A 20,636-nucleotide genomic window follows, 5' to 3' on the forward strand; every position below is an offset into this window, starting at 1 on the left:
TTCGACTTCAGCTCAGGTCACGATCTTGCCATCCATGAGTTCGAGCCCCGCATCGGGCTCTGGGCTGATGGCTCAGAGCCTGGAGCCTGCTTCCGATTCTGTGTCTCCCTCTCTCTCTGCCCCTCCCCCGTTCATGCTCTGTCTCTGTCTCAAAAATAAACGTTAAAAAGAAAAAAAATTAAAAACAAACAAACAAACAAAAAAAAAACAGAGCTTGCAGGGCACCTGGGTGGCTCAGTCGGTTAAGCGTCCGACTTTGGCTCAGGTCATGATCTCGCAGTTGGTGGGTTCAAGGCCTATGCGTCTGACTCTGTGCTGACAACTCAAGAGTCAGGAACCTGCTTTGGATTCTGTGTCTCCCTCTCTGCCCTTCCCCCACTCACGCTTTCTCTCAAAAATACACCAAAATGAAAAAAATTCTTAACATTAAAAAAAACCCCACAGCTTGCTACCCTCATCATATAACTTTTCTAACAAACCATAATATTAATTCCTGGCCAGTGAGTCCAGTAATATATTAACTTTAAATAATATTTGTGTTACTGAACTAAAGAAATGCTTTCAAGTGAAATCTAGCATTGTGTTCTCAAAGTACCAAAAGATCCCAATAGTCTTGACTTTATTGTAAAGGAAAATGTGAGGTTCTAGCTACCAAAACAGGGTAACAAATCTTTTTTTTTTAAATGACAACAGTAAATATTTAAGAGATTTATTAAAGCATCTTATCACAAAGATGGAAACACATACAAATTAGAAACGTGCAACCGTCATCTTCCACAGTCAAGTTAAAATGGTATAGATTTTTCCTGTTTTCATAACCGAAAACTTCAGATCTTATACCCAACTTACCCTGAATATTTTAGTCATTCTTCCTGAAAGTATCCAGGGCAGCAAATAACCAAAATGCAAACTATTATATAAAGAAAGTGCAAAGTTACAAAAGAAAATGTGTAGAGAACAGCCCCATCCCTCCCCCCATTCAAGGCAAACAATGGCACTTTGCTCTTGCTTAACCTAGATTGTCTTCAAAAACACTATTAAAATGTAATAGACATAACGATAAAAAAAAAAACAAAATAAAACCGACTTTGAATAGATGTCAAAAAAGCTTTTTAGTGTTTGAAAATAAATGCTGAAACAAAGGAAAGTGTATTTTATATCAAACAAGTTTGAAGAGCCCTGTATTGCAGCATTCTGTAAAATAAACAAGACGAAAAGCTGGTATAGGGTTTATTGACAAAGGCAGAACTTCTTCAGGCAGGTATGTAAGGAGGCGGTGGCTCTTTCTCAGGCATCTTCACTGCCATTTCATAGGTTGGCAAAACATACTGAAGAGAGAAAAAAATTGTATCAGACTTAAATCACCTTGAAAAATTCCTGTCTGGAATAATTCAAATGCTTTCCGAGTTTAGCTGAAGAAACTATTAGCTAAAAAGTTCCTGAGCGTAACTGAGGTGATCCAAGACTGCTAAAGAGGGAGGGGCAAAGGAAGGGAAGATGGAGTTTTGCTTCTGAACTGACCGGAGGCCACCAGGGCATCTTGACAGGAAGTAGGTCGCACCGTTCTCCCCTCTTCCCTACAGTGTGACTGACAGAACCAGTGCCTCAGGGGCTGCAAATCCAAGTTAAGGGCACCACTGACCCATGCTAAAGGAAGCCTCCATTAAGATGCTGGATCCTGAATTTCATCAGAATCTGTAATTCAAGGGCCAGGTACTTTTATATCATTTCTTCTAGGGTAAAGGGCACATCTATGTAAGAGTGGCATTCCAACCTAAGTGACTCAAGTGTTGAGAGGCGGGCCCTACACGGGCCACATGTATTCCACATGTTGAAAACCTGGAAAGATAATACAGCAGCAACTAAAGGGTCCCAGGAAGGAGGCCTCCCCACAGATTCCTGGAACCCATTGCATTCATCTCCCCACAGAAAATTCAGCTCCCCCTTTTGATCGTGTGGGTGTTTTTTAAAAGCAACACAAGCTGTAAATGACAGTACCCCATCCTTAGAGGTTCCAGAAGCCACAAGCCTGGCATGGCTCACACGGCTGTTTCCTGTCTGATCTCCTCTGCAAAATGCAACCCTTTTCAAGACTACCTACGAGTCCAACCTAACAGTCAAATTGAATGAGCAGTGCAGGTTGTCTCTCACCCATGTAGCCAGGTTTCCAACTGGGAAATGTTACATCTTGTGGATTTAAGCTATTTGTGTCCTAAACCACATACATGGCATTGAAGAGGCAGTCAAGACCTAGGCTCATTAAGAATGATCAATAACAACTACTGAAGATTTAATGTATTAAAAGATCATTCACCTGTGGAGGTGCTTCGAAGGCAGGGTACACAGCAATCTCCGGCATGTTCCTGTTGTTGATGTATTTATAGCAGTTCCAAACACAGTTGATTAGATATGCCTAAAAGAACACAAACAAAATTTACACATGCCAGAAACTCAGCAGACTACCTGCTCTAAAATTAAGGTGACTGCTAATGCTTTTCCGTGTACTTTCTCCCTGGAAAAGGGAATGGATATCCATTTGGACCTAGCACAAGCCAGGCCCTCTGCCTACTTGCCCCCACTTAAATATCCCAAGTTTTATTAATATCATTTTACAGAGAAACCAGAACTGGGGTTTCAATTCAGGTCTGATAACCATTGTGCTGCCAAGGAAATTCTGTCTCTGAACCTTTGGAATGTGAACAGATTTTCAATTAAATCATGAGCTACTTCTAAAAACATAATGATGTTCTTTACACTTAGGAAGGATCCTGGTATTTCCAATCACTCTCTGGAAATGAGAAGGACATCACCTAGGTGTTATCTTTACTACTATGTCCGAATAAACACTATCACTTAACTGTTGGAACTATGAGGAGAAAAGACAACAAAAAGGTTTAGATGAACAGTGTCAAAGCCCAAATATTTAGTCAGCAACTCACCTTAAAAATGATGAATAAGGCAAAGAACACAAGAACAATGAAGAGGAGGCAGCTGGAGTCCAATGCCAAGAGGTCATCTTTGTAGGGAAAATCAGGCTATAAAAAAAGGGGGTGGAGAGGTGAACAGGCAGAGGAAAGAAGATATTTAGGGCAGGGACACTACCCTCTAGGATAGCACAGTGATGAATACACATCATTACACACTTTTCCAAATCTGCAGAATGTAAGAAGTGAACCCAGTGTAAACTAGGAACTCTCGGTGATAATGATGTGTCAGTGTAGGTCCATCAATTGTAACAAATGCACCACTACGGTCTGGGATGTGGACAGTGAGGGAGGGAAGGGCGCGCTTTCTATTCGATTTTGCTGTTAACCTAAAACTGCTCAAAACCATTAAGTTTATTAACCAAACACATACACATTCACTCATAATTCAGCTATGGCAGCTGCACGTTGTGACAGTCTAGAGAGCATCTTAAAAATACAAACAGAAAGGCACCAAAGTCAGAACTGATATTCTAATAAAAACTAGTAAACAGAATTGAACTCACTGTACCTTTAAGCCTCATCATCATGAATGCATGCTACTGAACACCTAAAATGCATTTGAATTCTGCTGTATGAGCTGAGCTCATCTTTCCTCTTCCCTGTTTTACATTTTTCTGGCCTTTGGAAAAAGATGATCTCCTGTATGCGACTGCAGACTTGTCCCTGAGTTGCTAAGTTACGAAGTGCTAAGGCTTACCTAAGTTTCAGGAGTCATTTAGTCCTACGTGGGGAAATTAATTTTTCTAAGAGCCAACTGTCAGTCTCAATGCTCATCAGAAAGGGGCAAAAAGAAGGCATGCCCCTGGTTATAAAGGCAGGTAAGATTCTGTGGCTTACTGCAGACTTACTATGTTCCATTGTGAAGGGTTCAACTTTATTTACTCATTAAGCTAGGTTCCAGGAAAAGGGTACTACAAAGGAATAATTTAGGATTTATAAGCTGGCCAAAAAAAAAGTATTGCCACTCTGAGAGACCAAGTGAATATAACGACAGAATGGAGAAACCACTGGGGTCTATAAAAGGAATAGTAAAAAAAAAATTCACCCTGAAGTTTTCCTATAAAACTCATTTAATTTTTAAAAACATATCTGTTTTTAACAGAAATGTAAATACAAAGGCCCAAATAATTTTCAAAAATAAGCAGCATGTAAAAATCCCAAAGGACTGAAAAAGAAAAAAGCATCCACACACAACAACTCCAAACACAGCTGTCTCCTTGGGACAAAACTGTTCTTTAAACCTTTATTATAAATAAAAGGACAAAAATTGAATGAGACTAGCTCATGGGGAACGCTACAGATTTTTTTCAGAAAGCTTGAAATCTTTCAGCCAGACAGGACATGACAAGAGATCTAGAATGAGGAAGTTTCTGACCACGGCCAACCAGGACACCAGGCCCTGCCCCCAACCCCTTCTCTCTAGCTCATCACGTGCTGCTTCCCTCCCTTTCTCTCTGTGGCAGCCACCATGGTCCCCTTTTAGTCCTCTGACTATACCATGTTCCTTCCTGCCTCAAGGGGTCTCTGACCTGGGACATTTGCTCCTGTACTTTCCCTATCTTAATTCCTACTAGACTCCTGAGCGCAATTCAAGTCTCGCTTCCCAGCCCAGGTCTGACATCGGTATGATATCCACTCACGCAGCCAATACTTTTCCTTCACAGTTTTACTGCAGTAATTGTCAATTAATTTTCCAATCCCTTTACTAGCAAATGAGTTCTACTGATGTATCCCAAGAACCTAGCAGAATGCCTTGCACAGAAGCAGCAACCACCAAATGTTTTCTGAATGAATAAATTTGGTGGTACACGAGATACAATAGGCAGGATATCTGCCAAGTCGGGAGAAAATTCCTAATGACAGCATTTTTGAAATGAACTTCCATTTATCTGGACTTCACACTTCCTTGCAGACCTTACTCCAACCCAGAGGATTCCCTACCCCTCCATCACAGGGCACTAATCTAAGCTCCTCACTGAATGCTGTGTAACAGTTATAGTTCATTAACACAGATAACATCTTCATGTCTTAACTCCCCCAATTCACGTCTGCTCCTCGAGAGAGAGAGGAAGTTATGTTTATGTTTGTATCTACACCATTCACCAATAATTTGCCTTGAATAGAGGGAAGGATACAGTAAGCACTCAAATATTTGCTATTGATGCCGGCAAATTAAAAAGGGGAGAAGCAAAAATGGCATCCAGTGTTTGCATTGCAGCAAGCTGTTGTAGAGGCAGAGCACACCCCAAGCAGCGGGAGGGGCCTTACCAAGCTCCTCCCCTGGGAACTACATTCAGCAGCTCAGCATCCAGCCTGCACAGCTCTGAACTGGGTGTGTGAGCCTTTGTGCTTTACCTCTATTTATTTTGGGCATCTGTTAGCAAGATGTGCCCTTGGGTGTCAGAAAAGACTAAGATTATTTTTGGGGTCTGGGAACAAACATTTACAACATTTCAGCTTACAGAAGATTTTAAAGGAATGCGCTTTTGGATAGAAGGGGAAACCTGTATAGCCAAGTGATTATAGTACCGGTATACTCAAAACAAAAGTTGAACTACTCCTTAAGTTCTATGATACCCACCTTTAGAGGCTTTTCAAAAAAATATTTATTTATTTTGGGGGAGGGGTGGAGGGGCAGAGAGACAATCCCAAGCAGGCCCCACTATCAGCACAGATATCAAGCCCAACGTAAGGCTTGATCTCATGAACCATGAGACCACAACCTGAGCCAAAATCAAGAGTCAGAAGCTCAACTGAATGAGCCACCCAGGTGCCCCATATTTAGAGATTTTTAATACTAGAATATCCAAATGGTACGGTAAGAAAATATCCTAGGTATATAAGAAAATATCCTATATATATTACTGGCTTTAACAAGGTAGTTAAGAGGAGCAATAATTATTTTGAAACACTTTTAAAAATAAACAGCGTAGATTAAAATAAAAATAGCACCAAAAGCTGACTCAAAGTTTTGATTTAAATACTGTACTTAAAATGAAGAGAAAAAGTTTAATTAGTATACACACTTACTAATTGATCCAGATATTCTTTGATTCTTGGCAAGTAAGTGAGAGAACTGATAGCAACCAGGCAACTGAGAACGAAGTCAAAAAGCCGGTAGCAGAAGAAGGGAATCAGCCAACCCACTTGATACTGAAGAAAAAAAATAACCACAACATCACAACACAAATATGAAATGTTAAGTGCACTCAGTAAAGGTCAAACTCAAAGTCAAAAATATAGGGTACTTACAGAAATTGCTCCATAGACCAGCATTGAACTGATGATAAACATAAGAACAGAGACAGCAAAAAGAACACAGGCATTATCTAAGAAAACAAACAAACAAAAAAATCTAATTAAGCTACTTATGCAACAAAAAAACCCCAAAACTCTTCATGACAAAATGTTTTTTGGGGGTTTCTTTTAAAGTTTATTTTTATTTATTTTGAGAGAGAGAAGAGACATAGAGAGCAAGGGGGAGAGGGGCAGAGAGAGAGAGGGAGACAGATTCCCAAGCAGGCTTCTCACTATCAGCACAGAGTCTGATGTGGGGCTGGAACTCACGAAACCATGAGATCATGACCTGAGCCAAAGTCAAGAGTCAGAGGCTCAACCAACTGAACCACTCAGGCACCCCAACAAAATTACGTGTTAAAGCTAGCTTAAAAAAAATGAGTATTTTCCAGAATGCCTCCGAAAAAAACCTAAAGCCAAGAGAGTTTAAAAAAAAAAAAAAGTCCATCTCAGCATTAAGTAATGAAGTTTTGAGGAATTCACCCTTTGTTTTTGTTTATTAAATTGCTACAACTCATTGACTCTTATCATCAACCAGTCACTCTGCTAGGGAGACAGGTCTCTGCCCAGAGCCTAAGAGTCTGAAGGCATGCAGATAATGATAATCCAACGTGGCAAGTGCTACATTGGATTAGCTGTCCTTGGGGAATCAGGGAAAAAATATGGAAGAAATGACACATGTTGGGTCTTGTGAAATGAGCAGGGTTCAACAGGAGGGAAAGGCTGGTATCTGCTTAAAAGACACATAAACTCAGAGCACTACAGCTGCCCTCTCTGGCCTCAAGAGAAAGTATAGAGATTCAAGGTTCCCCATTAACCTCCTTCTCTCTTACACCAACATGGGAACTCCCTGCTCCCCACTCCTTGCCATTCATTTCTCCACTGCTTTAACAAGCCCATTTTCTTCTTTGTTCTTCACCTGTATCAGGTTGTCTCCTTCCTCAAGGCTATCCAAATTCATTAATTACCTCACAAAACACCTGAGTAATCTCAACAATACTAAGCCACACTTGAGAGTTTTTTTTTTAGCAGATCTAAAGTTAATTCTTTAACTCTGGATAGATATTAAGAACCAGAAAGGCACTAATGATGATGGATGATTAGAATAACTGCTGGATATCACACATGATATCATGTATCATCTTGTCACTTGGAAGTAAGTATAAACATCATCAGTATTTGGTGCTAAGGGGCGTCTTTAGATTTTTCTAGAGGATATAGGATATCCTTTAGATACCCTGTAGCAAAAAAGGGGAGAAATGGAATAATAGGTGAAAAATACATACACAATACCTAGAACGAGACACTCCAATATTTGTGACTCAATAAAGCAAACAAAATAGGAGGGCTAAACGCAGATATGAACCTCAGGTTTCCATCCACCACCACATTCAAGAACCTCCTCCAGGGGGCCCCAAGTGTTCACCCATTACCAAAGTGAATAAAATTAAGGTTAAATTCCTATTTGAAAAGCAGCTTGTAAATGTTGCAGAAGCATTTCATATATATTGAGGGTCATATTCTGTTTAGCTGACTAACTGCAAACCTCATTATTTACAATCAGCCGCAGGCCAATGATCAGAAATTAACTTGCCATTTTAACACTGCGCCTGTGGGAGGGTCAACGTTCCACTTCCGTTAGAGACACAAACTACTGTATGACCAAGAACTACACATTTTTATGTTCTCTCAATAAAGGTTTTGGCAGAACTAGAATCAACAAAAGTATGCTAACTCTGTATCTGATCCCCACTACGGTGGCCACGGCAGCCATGCAGCATGCAGTAAAACCTGTGGCTTCATCCCTGCAGCTCCAGCCACAGCATAAGAATGTCAACAGCCATAAATCTTTTTCTACACCTTGATTTAAAGAGAAACACAAGCTGACACTGCATGCTGAAAAATCCCAACATTAGCAGGTTTTATATAATTTTACAGCCTAAAATACCAGAAACAGGCATTAAAAACTAAAGTTTTATTCATCGTTGTATTTTGGTTTTTATTTTAAATAGAGAAACAGACTACTTAAGAAAAAACAAACTCCAGAAGGGAGGTTTCTAATATGCTCTTGGTATTTCTTTTACCACACTTGACAACATAATTAAAGGATTATTAAGATCTGAATGGACACTCAGTAGACACATTTTTATTTATTTATTTATTTTTTTTAGTAGACACATTTTTACAAAGCAGTTAAAGGGGAGCCTGGGTAGCTCAGTCGGTTAAGCATCCAACTTTTTGTCTCGGCTCAGGTCATGATCTTGCAGTTTCGTGAGTTTGAGCCCCGTGTCAGGCTCTGTGCTGGCAGTGTGGAGCCTGCTTAGGACTCTCTCTCCCCTGCTCTTTCTGGCCACCCCCCTCCCTACACTCACACTCTCCCTCAAAATAAATAAACTTAAAAAAAATTTTTTTAAAGCACAGTGTAAAAAACTGTTAGTGATTTCATACTGTAATGTCAACAGATGCCCACAAAACTCTACTTGAATCCTAGAAAAGGCAGCTGGCCCTGTAGACAGTGAATTATTTAAATTAACAACCAATTTTTATTTATTTATTTTTAAGTAGGCTCCACACCCAACATGGAGCTTGAACGACAACCCTGAGATCAAGAGTCACGTGCTCTAACAACTGAGCCAACTAGGTGCCCCGACAACCAAATTTTTTTAAAAAACAACTTCATAAGCTTATGGGAAGACCATAAATTTAATGAAGCTCAAGAACTTACAATAAATGCTAATAAAACTAAATATATGGTAACTTAAATCCTATAGTATTATAAATACAACTTACACATGAGAACTCAGAACATTTTTCTGAAGTGAAATTTAAAAAAATCAACATGCAAAAAAGCTGTTCATACTGCAAAGTTTGAGGCATAATTTTCTGTTCAAACATTAAATTTCTATTCATAATATACAATCTTAACTAAAATATTTCTGAACCTGTATTTTAAATTTTAATGCTTATTTATTAAAAAAAATTTTTTTTAACATTTATTCAGTTTTGAGAGACAGAGCACGAGAGGGGAAGAGAGAGAGGGAGACATAGAATCTGAAGCAGGCTCAAGGTTCTGAGCTGTCAGCACAGAACCCAACGCGGGGCTCAAACTCCTGAACCATGAGATCATGACCTGAGCCCAAGTCGGCCGCTTAACCAACTGAGACACCCAAGTGCCCCATTAATGTTTATTTATTTTTGAGAGGAGAGAGAGACAGAGTGAGAGCAGGGAAGGGCAGAGAGAGAGAGAGCGAGGGAGACACAGAATCTGAAGCAGGCTCCAGGCTGTGAGCTGTCAGCACAGAGTCCCACACGGGGCTCGAACCCACAAACTGCAAGATCATGACCAGAGCCGAAGTCTGACACTTAACCAACTAAGCCACCCAGGCACCTCTGCTCCTGTGTTTTAGAGAAAGATAAATAATGAAAATGTTACTGGAGAGTAAACAGGTTTAAAAAGGTAATTTACATGAATGTCTTCTATTTCTAACTCCAACAGTGTCTTTCTTCATCTAAATGATAGATATATATTTAGAACTGTGACCCTGAGCAAAAGATATCACCAAATATTCCAATAATTCATATTTCACATGTTCCCGTAAGCCTATTTGCTCCCATCCTCTACTACACTTGCTAGCGGACCTTCAGAGACTCACAAGTCTTTTTGTAATTTCTTATCATCTCCACAGCACCAGATAGGAATCAAAGGTATACAATGTGTATTTCTCAAAAATCTAGTAGTCCATAGCATTTTCTGGGCAAAAGTGCTCAATTATAATTCTCACTGAATAATTTGAAAAACCCACAAAAACACTTTTATGCCTCAGCAAGTAAAATAACTTAAATATAATTTAATCAATTCTCTGAATAGTGTGTGTGTATGTGTGTGTCTGTGTGTGTGATTAAAGGAGATATATTTTCACCTAAAAACATACCAGCCATTCTCTCAGATGAATAGTAATTGCCAATGACTTCATACTGAATGTTGACAGCTGGCATTGAGTTTGGATGAGTTACTTCCACAGTCAGCAAAATTGCCATCAATAGGTTTACCACCTGTGAAAGATAAGATGTTTGGTATCTGTTATATTATTAATCAGGAAACAGTCTTCACAATCTTTGGATGTCTTTCCATATTTAAACTGTTTTACTTGCAAAGACAGAAAATAACAGATTAACCTGTAGATAAAACAGTATGCAATACCATAGAAGAACAGTTGAAAAATAATTATTTCCTAAAGTATAAACTTAATTGTTTCAGAGAAAAGATGTATTGCCTGAACTTGCGTTAATATCAACAAAATGGCAAAATGATTAAAAGGAATCATTACAAATTGTTCCTGTTCAGAATCACATGTTTATTCATACACTGATCTCAGAATTTCTGAGTTTGAAGAAGCCACAGTTCATCCAACATTACTTATGTAGTCCCATCAGTTAAGAACATCGTGATCCAGCAGGCTTACCTCACTACCTCCTCTCTGCTCTCCTCTATACACATGCTCCAGTTTGTTGGACATACCATTAAAATGAGGTTAAGATCAGCTTGGTCAGAGCACAGCAGGATCTCAGCCGCTAGAGCCTAAGCTAACAAATTTCAATTAATGCAGCCCAATTCACACTGGCTTCATAAATTTTTGGAATGTTACATGAGAGCAACTCCCTAAAACCCTTCATTCTTTTTCACACTTGATCCTGTTAAGCTACCACCTGAACCTGTACAGTTAGTTGGATTCTAATGTGTACAGTTAGTATAAGGGCTTGATACATTTGCAATGGAATTTCATCTTATATTCTTGCCTGTCAAGATTTTCTGGCGGACACCCCACAGGTTTACTATCTTGTTTTTTAGCTTCCAGCATTTAAAAATATGATCAGCATGTAATCAGTATCTCCACCTCAGTCACTAGAAAAGAGAACCGGGCCAAGCACAGGAGGCGTCCTCTTCCCATTAATCAGCAATCTTTGAACAAAATTCTTTATCTCGTTCAGAGAAACATCTTGAGACTTTGTCAAATTTCCTGCTGCAATTCCATCATAGTATCTGGTGAGTTTTTCTAGTTTACCAGGGCTGTAACTCCATTTGAAGCGGTGATTATTTATGCCTCCAGTGGTTAAAGAATCCCTGCAGTATGCCAGGAGGCACCGCTTCTTGCAGTGGTCAAAAACAGTCCTGTTAATGATTCAATAGAGAAAACCACCTAGGCTTGGAGTTAGGCTTCCCTATCTAAAGTGCGCAGAAACCTATCCTCCTCCCTTTGTAAAAATCTGAACATTTGATGCTTTTAAGGTATGTTAGAGCCTTGATCTGTACTTTAAACAAACTCTATTACATAGCTCTCTCCTATCCACCATGAATGATAAATGATTTTATCAGCTGGAGGCACTGCACATTCTCTATGACATGCAAACCAATTTTAACCATTCAAAAAGGTTAGGGGATCTAAACAATACCAAATTCAGAATCAACTGACATTTATTGAGAATATACTGTATACTAGGCATATTCACATACAGTATATTATTTCACTTATTCCTCCCAACCACCTGCTGAAGTAAATATTACTAAAGTCAACTTGCAGATGAGGAAACTAAGTTTCAGCATGCGAAATAACTTGTGTTACAGAAGACAAAGGTTAGAGCTAGGACACAAACCTGGTTCCATTTAAGACAACCAGCTTCTTAGCACCACAGGATTACTTATACCAATTCCTAAGCAACTCCTGTTTTGAGGCCTTTCCAGAAGACGCTATTATCTAAGGCTATGTTTATACTTTACTGTCCAAATAAATATGTTCAGTAACATACCTTTTCCCTTGCATTGCTCAAAAGCAAGGTACTTTAATCCTTCAACTCTTGAAAGGTCTTACATAGGACAATCATATTTGCAAGGTGGCTCCCCAGTTGAAGGCTGATTTTCTTTGCGGGGGGGGGGGGGGGTGCATTTTTACTGCAATTGGGTTTTGGCTAGTGTGTGGTATAGGAGTAGGAGCTAATACAACTAGGTGAATTAATTATTGAACAATCAGATGTATCTACTGAAGTCTTATAGAAATCAGTTTGAAATCAATCCAGCAAATTATTCTTTGCTAAACACTATACAGTCATAGTTAAATAGCTCTGCACAGGGACACCTGGGTGGCTCAGTCAGTTAAGCATCTGACTCTTGCTTTTGGCTCAGGTCAAGATCTCACAGTTCATGCATGAGTTTGAGTCCCATATCCAGCTCCATGCAGACAGCAAGGTGCCTGCTTGGGATTCTCTCTATACTTCTGTCTCTGCCCCTCCCCTGTGAGCTCTCTCTTTCAAAATAAATAAACTTAAAAAAAAGAGTAGCTCTGCATAGTACAGAAAAACAGTCTCATGTCAAGAAAACTATGCAAACTCAATTACTAGATGAAGGAAATGACACAACCAAAATATTTAGGAGTTTAATTTTCCCTTCTTAAATAGTTTTACTGCACGTAGGACTTATAAAAATGTATTTTTCTGGAGCACCTGAGTGGTTCAGTCAGTTGTGTGTCCAACTCTCGGTTTCAGCTCAGGTCATGATTTCATGGTTGTGGGATGCAGCACTGTGTTGGGCTCTGTGCTGGCAGCTGCGGAGCATGCTTGGGATTCGCTCTTCCCCTCTGTATGGCCCTCCCCCTCTCGTGCTAACAGAAAAACTTACAAAACAACTTTTTAAAAATCGATTTTTCTCATAGATCAGCCACAGACTCGTAGTGACACTTCAAATCTCATTTCACTGTCACAGCTCTGAGTATTAAACAAAAGTCAAAGATCTAATCAAAAGGACCAAGAAAGGATAAATAAAATAAATTGTAGTGCTACTTCTTTAAAAGCTCAGTTCTTCAAATCTTCACGGAGTTAATATATTCTAGGGGCTCCTGGGTGGCTCAGTCAGTTGGGCATCTGACTTTGGCTCAGGTCATGATCTCGCGGTTCGTGGGTTCGAGCCCCGCATCAGGCTCTGTGCTGACAGCTCAGAGCTCGGAGCCTGCTTCAGATTCTGTGTCTCCCTCTCTCCCTGCCCCTCCCTTGCTTGCTCATGCTCTCTCTCTCAAAAATAAAATAAACATTAAAAAAATTAAAAAAAAAATTATATTCCATTATGTCAGTATATTTCATTAAAATCTCAACTTTCATTTTAAATATTAACCTGGAAAATCCATCCTTGTGATCTTAAAAGACTTACCACTGAGCACCCACCCTGTGCTCATATTTAGGCCCTGTGCTATTTACTTTTAACTATAGTTCCTTGATACTTCTAAATTCCATGTAGCATTTTTTAAAAAAATATATAAAATTTGATATAAAATTTCTCTGAATAACAGCAAGTATGTACAATTTCTTAATATTTATTCCCAATTTTTTCCTTTTACTATATTCAGGAAAAAAACCAAAAATGTAATTTAAATAATGATTAATTTCTAAACAGCAAACATGTTAACAGCACGAGCTACAAACATACCATTCAATGTAGAAGCAGTCCTGTACATTTATTGGGTTAAATTATGTGGTTTACATGGTTTTTGCAAGCCTTCTGCACACCTTGTATAAGTAAACAAAGAATAACAAAAGCCAGATGTGTTGGATTTTACTTGTTACAGAGATACGGTTACCAGGCTACCAGGCCCAGGCCCATGGAAGCACTGGGCCTCAGAAGAGGAATTCCTCTTTGCTTTCTCCTCTTGCTGCCACACCCATCCCAGATGATTCTTTGGGGGCTGGTTTTTGTTTTAAATCATTATTCTTTAGGTCTGCAAAGCACATTCTGCCACGACCCAGTATCTGCTGAGACTGTAAAACAAAGTGTGTGCTTCAGGGCATCCTGATAAGGGTCTCACAGGCAGAGAGAGTCTCCACTGGGAGCCAGTCAGCAAAGCACTGCCAGCAGATAAAGATCAAAATGGCCAACCTCCAAAAATTCTGTTACATGTTTCACATATATATAAGCCTCCTGTTGTTTACTGGTAGTTACAAATGTGCAGTACAAATGAGTTATTCCTACTATATTTAAGAGGAGGCAATTAATTTAACAAATGTCTAATGAATACTTCAAATGTTCTAATTAACAAGCTAGCTACTATACACCTTTTATAGAGAAAGACTATCATCTTTCTCCCTCAAGAACATCTTGTGGGGGAGAAAAATGAAAAGATAATCATTAGTAATCATGTAATAAGTAGTATTTAATAAGTACATACAAATAGTATAAAGAAACTTTTCCAGATACACAGTGAGGAAACCAGGAAACTCTAGCTGAGAAATAAGAAAAGCTCCACCAAGAAAACATCTGGGCTAACCATTAAAAAATGAAATGGAACTGGCAAAATGGTATTAACAGTGGAAGCTGGGTGATGAGTAAATGGGAGATGTTAATACTATCTCATTATTCTTTAGATTTGAAATTTTCCTTAATATGTTGTTTTTAAAATGTGACTTGGGGGGAGAAAAAAAAAAAGCACATGTTAAAGTACTGAGGCACAAAAAAAGTGTGTTTGAGGAAAGATATTAACTTCAAAATATAAATAGGTTATACTCTTATTTAAAGGAGTCAGGGGTGAGGGTTGGAAAAGAATACAGTTTGAGGACACCTGTCTTCACCTCTCTCCCAGTCACCTAGCTTTAGATTATTTATGGCTGAGACATTCATGAAAAATTAGCAATATATTAAATCTTTCCAAAACAAAATTATTACAAATGCTCAAAATGTATTCTTTTTATTTAACGTTTATTTATTATTGAGAGACAGACAGACACAGAGCATGAGCAGGGGAGGGGCAGAGAGAGGGGGAGACACAGAATCCGAAGCAGTCTCCAGGGTCTGAGCCGTCAGCACAGAGCCTGACGCAGGGCGGCTCAAACTCACAAACTGCGAGATCATGACCTGAGCAGAAGTCGGCCGCTTAACCAACTGAGCCACCCAGGTGACCACTCAAAACGTATTCTTGTAACACACCATCAACCATGAAGGAGGACACCTACTCATTAAGACTATTTTCAATTATTCAATGAACATTTGAACTTCCATGTAACAAATTGGTTTGAAATCATCTGGCTTCAGATTCTTCAATAAATAACAGAGAAAACAATTTTAGGAATGCCAGAATTTAAACTAGAGCTCATTCTGAAACTTTGTATTACTTGACCAGGGATTAAGCCACCCATGCTTCTTTCAAATCTAAAATGCCAAAAGCTAACACTTCAGGGCTGGTACCTCTGGTACACAGAACTGGCTCTGACTTCTCTATGTCCTATTTAATACCACAGAATTAATACTTTAGTACACCGTGTTGGAATGGCCTGAACACCAGACCAGTTGCCGGAAAGCAATGACACAGTATCCGATACATTCACTGATACAGCCTCTAGGCCCAGCAGGAGGGAGAGAACTGCACCCCCCACCCCCAAATTCCAAACAGCACAGAGGCCATCATCATAGATATTCTCCTACCTGAAACTTAGGAAGGGAGTATCCTGACAAGGTACTGGAGGAGGAAGGGACATTCTACCTCACTCAATCCCATATTACTTCTATTTTAGTAAAGAAGCTTCTAGCAACAAAATGCACTGTTTGGATAAGTCCTTTTTGTTTAGAGATATTACCCTACACTTTACCTGGGTGGTCTTGTTTTCTAAAAGGTTACACACCTTCCCAACTAGACAGAAATTGTGTTTTTTAATACTGCCATGGTACGGAAGCTACACTTTTGAAAGTCACCAACAAAACCAATGTCCTTTGTCCAGTCCTTTATCCAATTAAAATTTGATGTTACCGATCATCTTCCCCTCTCCTTTGTCACTGTACTGTTAAGTCTCATTTTTGTATATGTGCTCCAAAAATCTCTGTAATACCATAAAATAAGTGCAGATACAATTTTCAAGACAGAACATTTGAGTGCCTCTGTGTGGCAGATAATAGAAACAGAATAGACAATGGCATATGGTCCCTGTGATTTATTCTTTTTCTGTGTCTACCAAAGCCTTCTACATTGCAGATGACCAATAAATCCCTTATTTTAAGACAGATTAATTGATTTTAGAAGCTTATAATGTTCTATTAACCTAAAAGCCCATGCAATGAAAAACAGCTACGGCATCCTTCTAAAATTGTGAAAACTAAAGCATGGAAAATAAGGAGATGTAAACTGTTTTCACATCAAGTGCCTCCACAGTGGGGAGTAAATTTAAACTCCTCACTCCCTATTTTGGGAGAGCAACTACCCTTACTAATGTTTTACTCCCTGCATTTTTGGTTTGCTGTTTGTAACTCATAATTTCCCCTGCAATTCCTTTCACTTTTATGAGCTGATCCCATAGCATTAAAAAAAAATCTGCCTAGAAAAGACTGGAAAGAAATACCGCCAATTACATTCAGATGGTTGAAATTGGGATGGTGGTTATTTCCTTCTTGAGGAGGAGTTAGAAATCCTTTGTTCTGTGAATGGAGGGAAGGATCTGAGAAGAAACAGGACGATTAGGTTTTCAGGAAGAGTCCCAGCTGGTGGACACACCTCAGTTTAGTAGGAGGAAGGGTTATCTTCTAGGGACAAGGGAGACAGGGTAGAGTAAGAGGCTTGAGGACCCTTGTATGATTCATTTAGGGGAATGGAAGGCAGAGCTAAGAACAAAAGAAATGGAAGACCCAGACCCCTGGCAAAATGGAGAATAAATAAAAGGAAGTTAGGAATACAGTGCTATTACCGTCCATTAGGTGATTAATGTCCAATATTACAAATCAGTTAAAATATAAAACAGAGTTTCTGAGGGGAAATTTGATATAATTTTACGCCAGAAAGATGAGATTTCTGAATATGGAAGTATAGGAAACATTAAAACAAACCTAGAAACTAGCAAATAAGCCTACACATTGAAGTTTTGTTTTTTTAAATGTACATCAATAAAGCAAAACTGTAAAAAAACAAACAAAAAACAGGGCAGTCAGGAATAATACGAGGGTCCAGTAGTCCCCTGGAGGTGGGCTATGAAACAGTATCTACCTAAGATTATTGTCATCTGGTGTTTCTCCAAATACTAATGGTTTCAAGGCACTGGGTAGGGAAGTAATGATAACACACAGAAAGGCAAAAAAGAATGTGTGAGGTTTTTTTTTTTTTCTTACAGTTCACAGAAGTTAACTGAAACAATACAGTATCACTAATACCACAATCCTCCGTACCAAACCAAACCAACAAAAAAACCCTCAAACAACAACAAATCACAGTCATTAGTGAGAACCGCCAATCAAGTCAACAATATGAAAAGTTTGTCAAAGCTTCAGTGAAGTCATTATAGCCTAAAGCTATCCCAAAAGGGTCATAATTACCTTCAAAGTGTAGGAATACTGGAGATGGTGGTTAAGAAATCACAAAAGTATTACTGGTGAACCACCAATCAATAACACTGTCAACTTGGTTATGATACAGACTTACATAGATCTTGGGATCCACGAAATGCTACCATATGTGGCCAGAATAAAGGAGGCTCTCAATAAAGGTCTCAAAAACCGGAATGGGTTTGAAATAAAAAGTGTCTAATGGGCAAGGGGTAGTTGAATCAGGAAAAATCAGATCGAGTGTAAATCCTGGCAAAAGGTATTGCCTCTAAGAGAACCTCCAGATTCACAACAGAGGCCTTTCTGCCTACATCACACACACACATATTATAACAAAATAAGGTCCAAGAACCACAGGCAACTGAGTTATAGCTGGATCTTTCGTTTTCCTTTCCGGTAAGACAATGTCGAAACTGGGCTACGTTTCTCAGGATCCACTCTTAATTGTTTTGTAGGGAACAAAATTCCAGGGAGTGTACGTGGAAGAGGGTTCTTTCTGATCACGGAAGTACAAAAAGGGCCTAAACCGGGTACTTTCCAGAACTCCTTACCAAATCCTAGTATCATTATCCCTCCCACCCACCATCCCTACTCTCCATCCTCCCCACCCCCAGCCCACAACGCCTCCGCTTCTCCCCACCCCGACTTTCTCCTGTAATTCGTGCCAAGGAACAATCTCCCCATTCCTACCCACCCCACTCTGATTCAAGGCCACAGTCTCCTCTCTCAAAGTTACAACACCCTAAGAAGAGTCTCCCCTATGCCTTCTCGCCCCACCCAACACCCCCCCCTTTCAGTCCCACCCCCTCCCAGTGAACACTCCCTACATTTCAGACCCGGCTCCCCCACTTCCCGCTCATGCGCATTCCCGCAGGGCCCCAATCCTCCCAACCCGCCCGCCCTTACCATATACCAGGTCCCCAGGATGATCGTCCCGGTGCGGACATGGCAACAGCCGCAGCAACGGGTGCTGTAGAACCGGTCACTGCGGCTCCGCTTGAAAGTCATGGACACCATCGGGAATCTTCGTTCTAGGATGGGCCCCTGACAAACGCTTTTCGCCCAGAGGTCGAACCCAGATAGCTTTGCCACAGTCTCCAAATCCAAACGACGCGTCTTCAAGCCCGCCCCTGGCCCGGGCCCCAGCCAGCTCCTTCGCACCTGCGCACTAAGTGCCGAGCGCCGCTCTCGCGCGACCTCGGTTTACCCCTCTTCCTCCACCTTCCCCGCACACAGGCCAATGGAAGAGCGGAAAGCTGGGTGGACTCGGCCCCTGATTGGACAAACATGGAGATTGACAAGACGTCACGCCCAATCAGAAGTGCAACTCGCCTTAGAGCTAATGAATCCCCGCCTCTTACTAGAGGGCCGGGACTGGCTCGTAGGCCTAGAATAGCTTGGGAGTGGTTGGTGGTTTACCATACCCGAGACGAGAGCGACAATAAAAGAAGCATTTCATGGGGAGAAGCAGAGACAAGATGGGTTGGTGGGAGAAAGCGGGCACGAAGGACTTTCCTGTGTCTCCGCCACGAACGGCTTCGGAGGCGTCACGAGACCGAGGCTGCTCACGTGACCTTTGCGCGCAGCTTGATTATTTGGCTGGCCGGGGGCGGTGCCACTGGGAAAGGGGTGGGGCTAATCCCCGTTCTGGAGCCTTCCTCGATGCAGAGGTGGGAATTGGGGACTTCTTGGAAGAGTACAGTTGTAGGTTTCCACGCTCCCTCACTTTGAAGACTTCTTTTTGGGAGCAAAGAAAAGACCACCTAACTCTTAAGCAACTAAGAAGCAAGAGGATTGAGAAAAATAAAAACAAGATAAAGTAGAAGAACTGTTTAGTTGCTGGGTCTTTACAGATAAGTGATTTTTATTGGGAAAAATTGTGAAACACGTTGAAATGGACCAAGAGATTACTGGGTTCCTAAAGTGAAAAACCAGCCATAGTCTGACACACCTTTCTGGGTACCCTGACTCTATGTGGGCTTTCCATCTTTCTTTGAGGAACTCTGTACAACTCTCTGTTGTAGATAGCTAATAGCAAAAGGAAATACTCCTGTCCATTGAACTTGACAATGAATCCTAATGCTCCTGGGAGAAAGCCATTTTGCATCTATTTGTAAATTCATCTCCCATTCACAATTCAACAATATAAGTGAGTACTTTAAATTCTCCTTTAAACTGGTACTATCATGTTAACTGGTTTCCTCACTGAATAAATAAAATCTTTGCCACTTGTTTATTTTGTATTTGTGTGAGACTTAAGGCTTTTACTTAAAAAAAAAAAAAATACATGGTTCAACTTTTGGGAAAGTACACTCCCTTTTAGGGAAGAGAAAGGCCTCCCCCAGCCCTGCCAAGTGTATTCTTAGCTGGAGACCACAGTGAATTCAGAGTAAAGGTTATTCAGTGAACACCGCTTGAAGTTATACATTGATTTCTTGATTATCTCTCCCCACTAAAATGTAAATTCTAGAAGAGCGGAGACTTTGTTTACTTCTGCAACATGGAAGAAATTGTCCATGGACAATTATCCTGGTTTGGATAATACTTGCAATATGGGAGGCCATAGTTAGGTCAGGCTACACTGAAGGATGGAGTGGGGTGGAAGCAATTTGACTCATAATGAATTGACATATCTCCACTTTAGTCCATACCAACACTCCCCTCTCCCCTTCGAAATTACATAGCCCTTACTGTGTTCTGTGCAGGGGTTCAATCACTATTTTGAATCATTCATCCTTTCAACAATAACTACAGGGAAGGTGATTTTATATTATTTAACTCCACAGAAAAGTTAAATTTCACATCCAAGGTTACAAAGCCAGTATGTGGAGAAATTGGAACCTTCATAAATTGCTGGTGAGAATGTAAAATGGTGCACATGTTGTGAAAAAGTTTGACAGTTTCTCGAGAAGTTAAACACGGAGTTGCCGTAAGATCCAGCAATTCCACTCCTACGTATATAAAGAGAATCAAGTTCACACAAAACCTTGTAACAAATGTTCATAGTGGCATTA

General features: G+C 40.1%; 1 protein-coding gene across 1 annotated transcript; it reads right to left on the bottom strand.

Annotated features, from left to right (window-relative positions):
* Window positions 1-695: 695 nt before the first annotated feature.
* On the bottom strand, window positions 696-18,811 carry LAPTM4A (lysosomal protein transmembrane 4 alpha). The gene is made up of 7 exons (XM_058682604.1): window positions 18,529-18,811; window positions 10,217-10,337; window positions 6,240-6,316; window positions 6,018-6,140; window positions 2,940-3,035; window positions 2,315-2,413; window positions 696-1,328 (listed from the first exon to the last, which is right to left on the bottom strand). The coding sequence occupies exons 1-7, from the start codon at window positions 18,637-18,639 to the stop codon at window positions 1,254-1,256; spliced, it is 702 nt and encodes a 233-aa protein (XP_058538587.1). The 5' UTR covers window positions 18,640-18,811; the 3' UTR covers window positions 696-1,253.
* Between the last annotated feature and the right edge of the window lie 1,825 nt (window positions 18,812-20,636).

Source organism: Neofelis nebulosa, chromosome 9, assembly GCF_028018385.1.
Source record: "Neofelis nebulosa isolate mNeoNeb1 chromosome 9, mNeoNeb1.pri, whole genome shotgun sequence".
Lineage (NCBI taxonomy): Eukaryota > Metazoa > Chordata > Mammalia > Carnivora > Felidae > Neofelis > Neofelis nebulosa.

Bases quoted from the DNA above. Each gene is read 5' to 3' on its own strand.
- LAPTM4A (XM_058682604.1), bottom strand. From the start codon at position 18,639: ATGGTGTCCATGACTTTCAAGCGGAGCCGCAGTGACCGGTTCTACAGC. The intron at 10,338-18,528 runs GTAAGGGCGGGC...TATCTTTCACAG, and splicing joins TCCTGGGGACCTGGTATATG to GTGGTAAACCTATTGATGGC. The intron at 3,036-6,017 runs GTAAGTGTGTAT...CTTTTTTTATAG, and splicing joins AAGAATATCTGGATCAATTA to CCTGATTTTCCCTACAAAGA.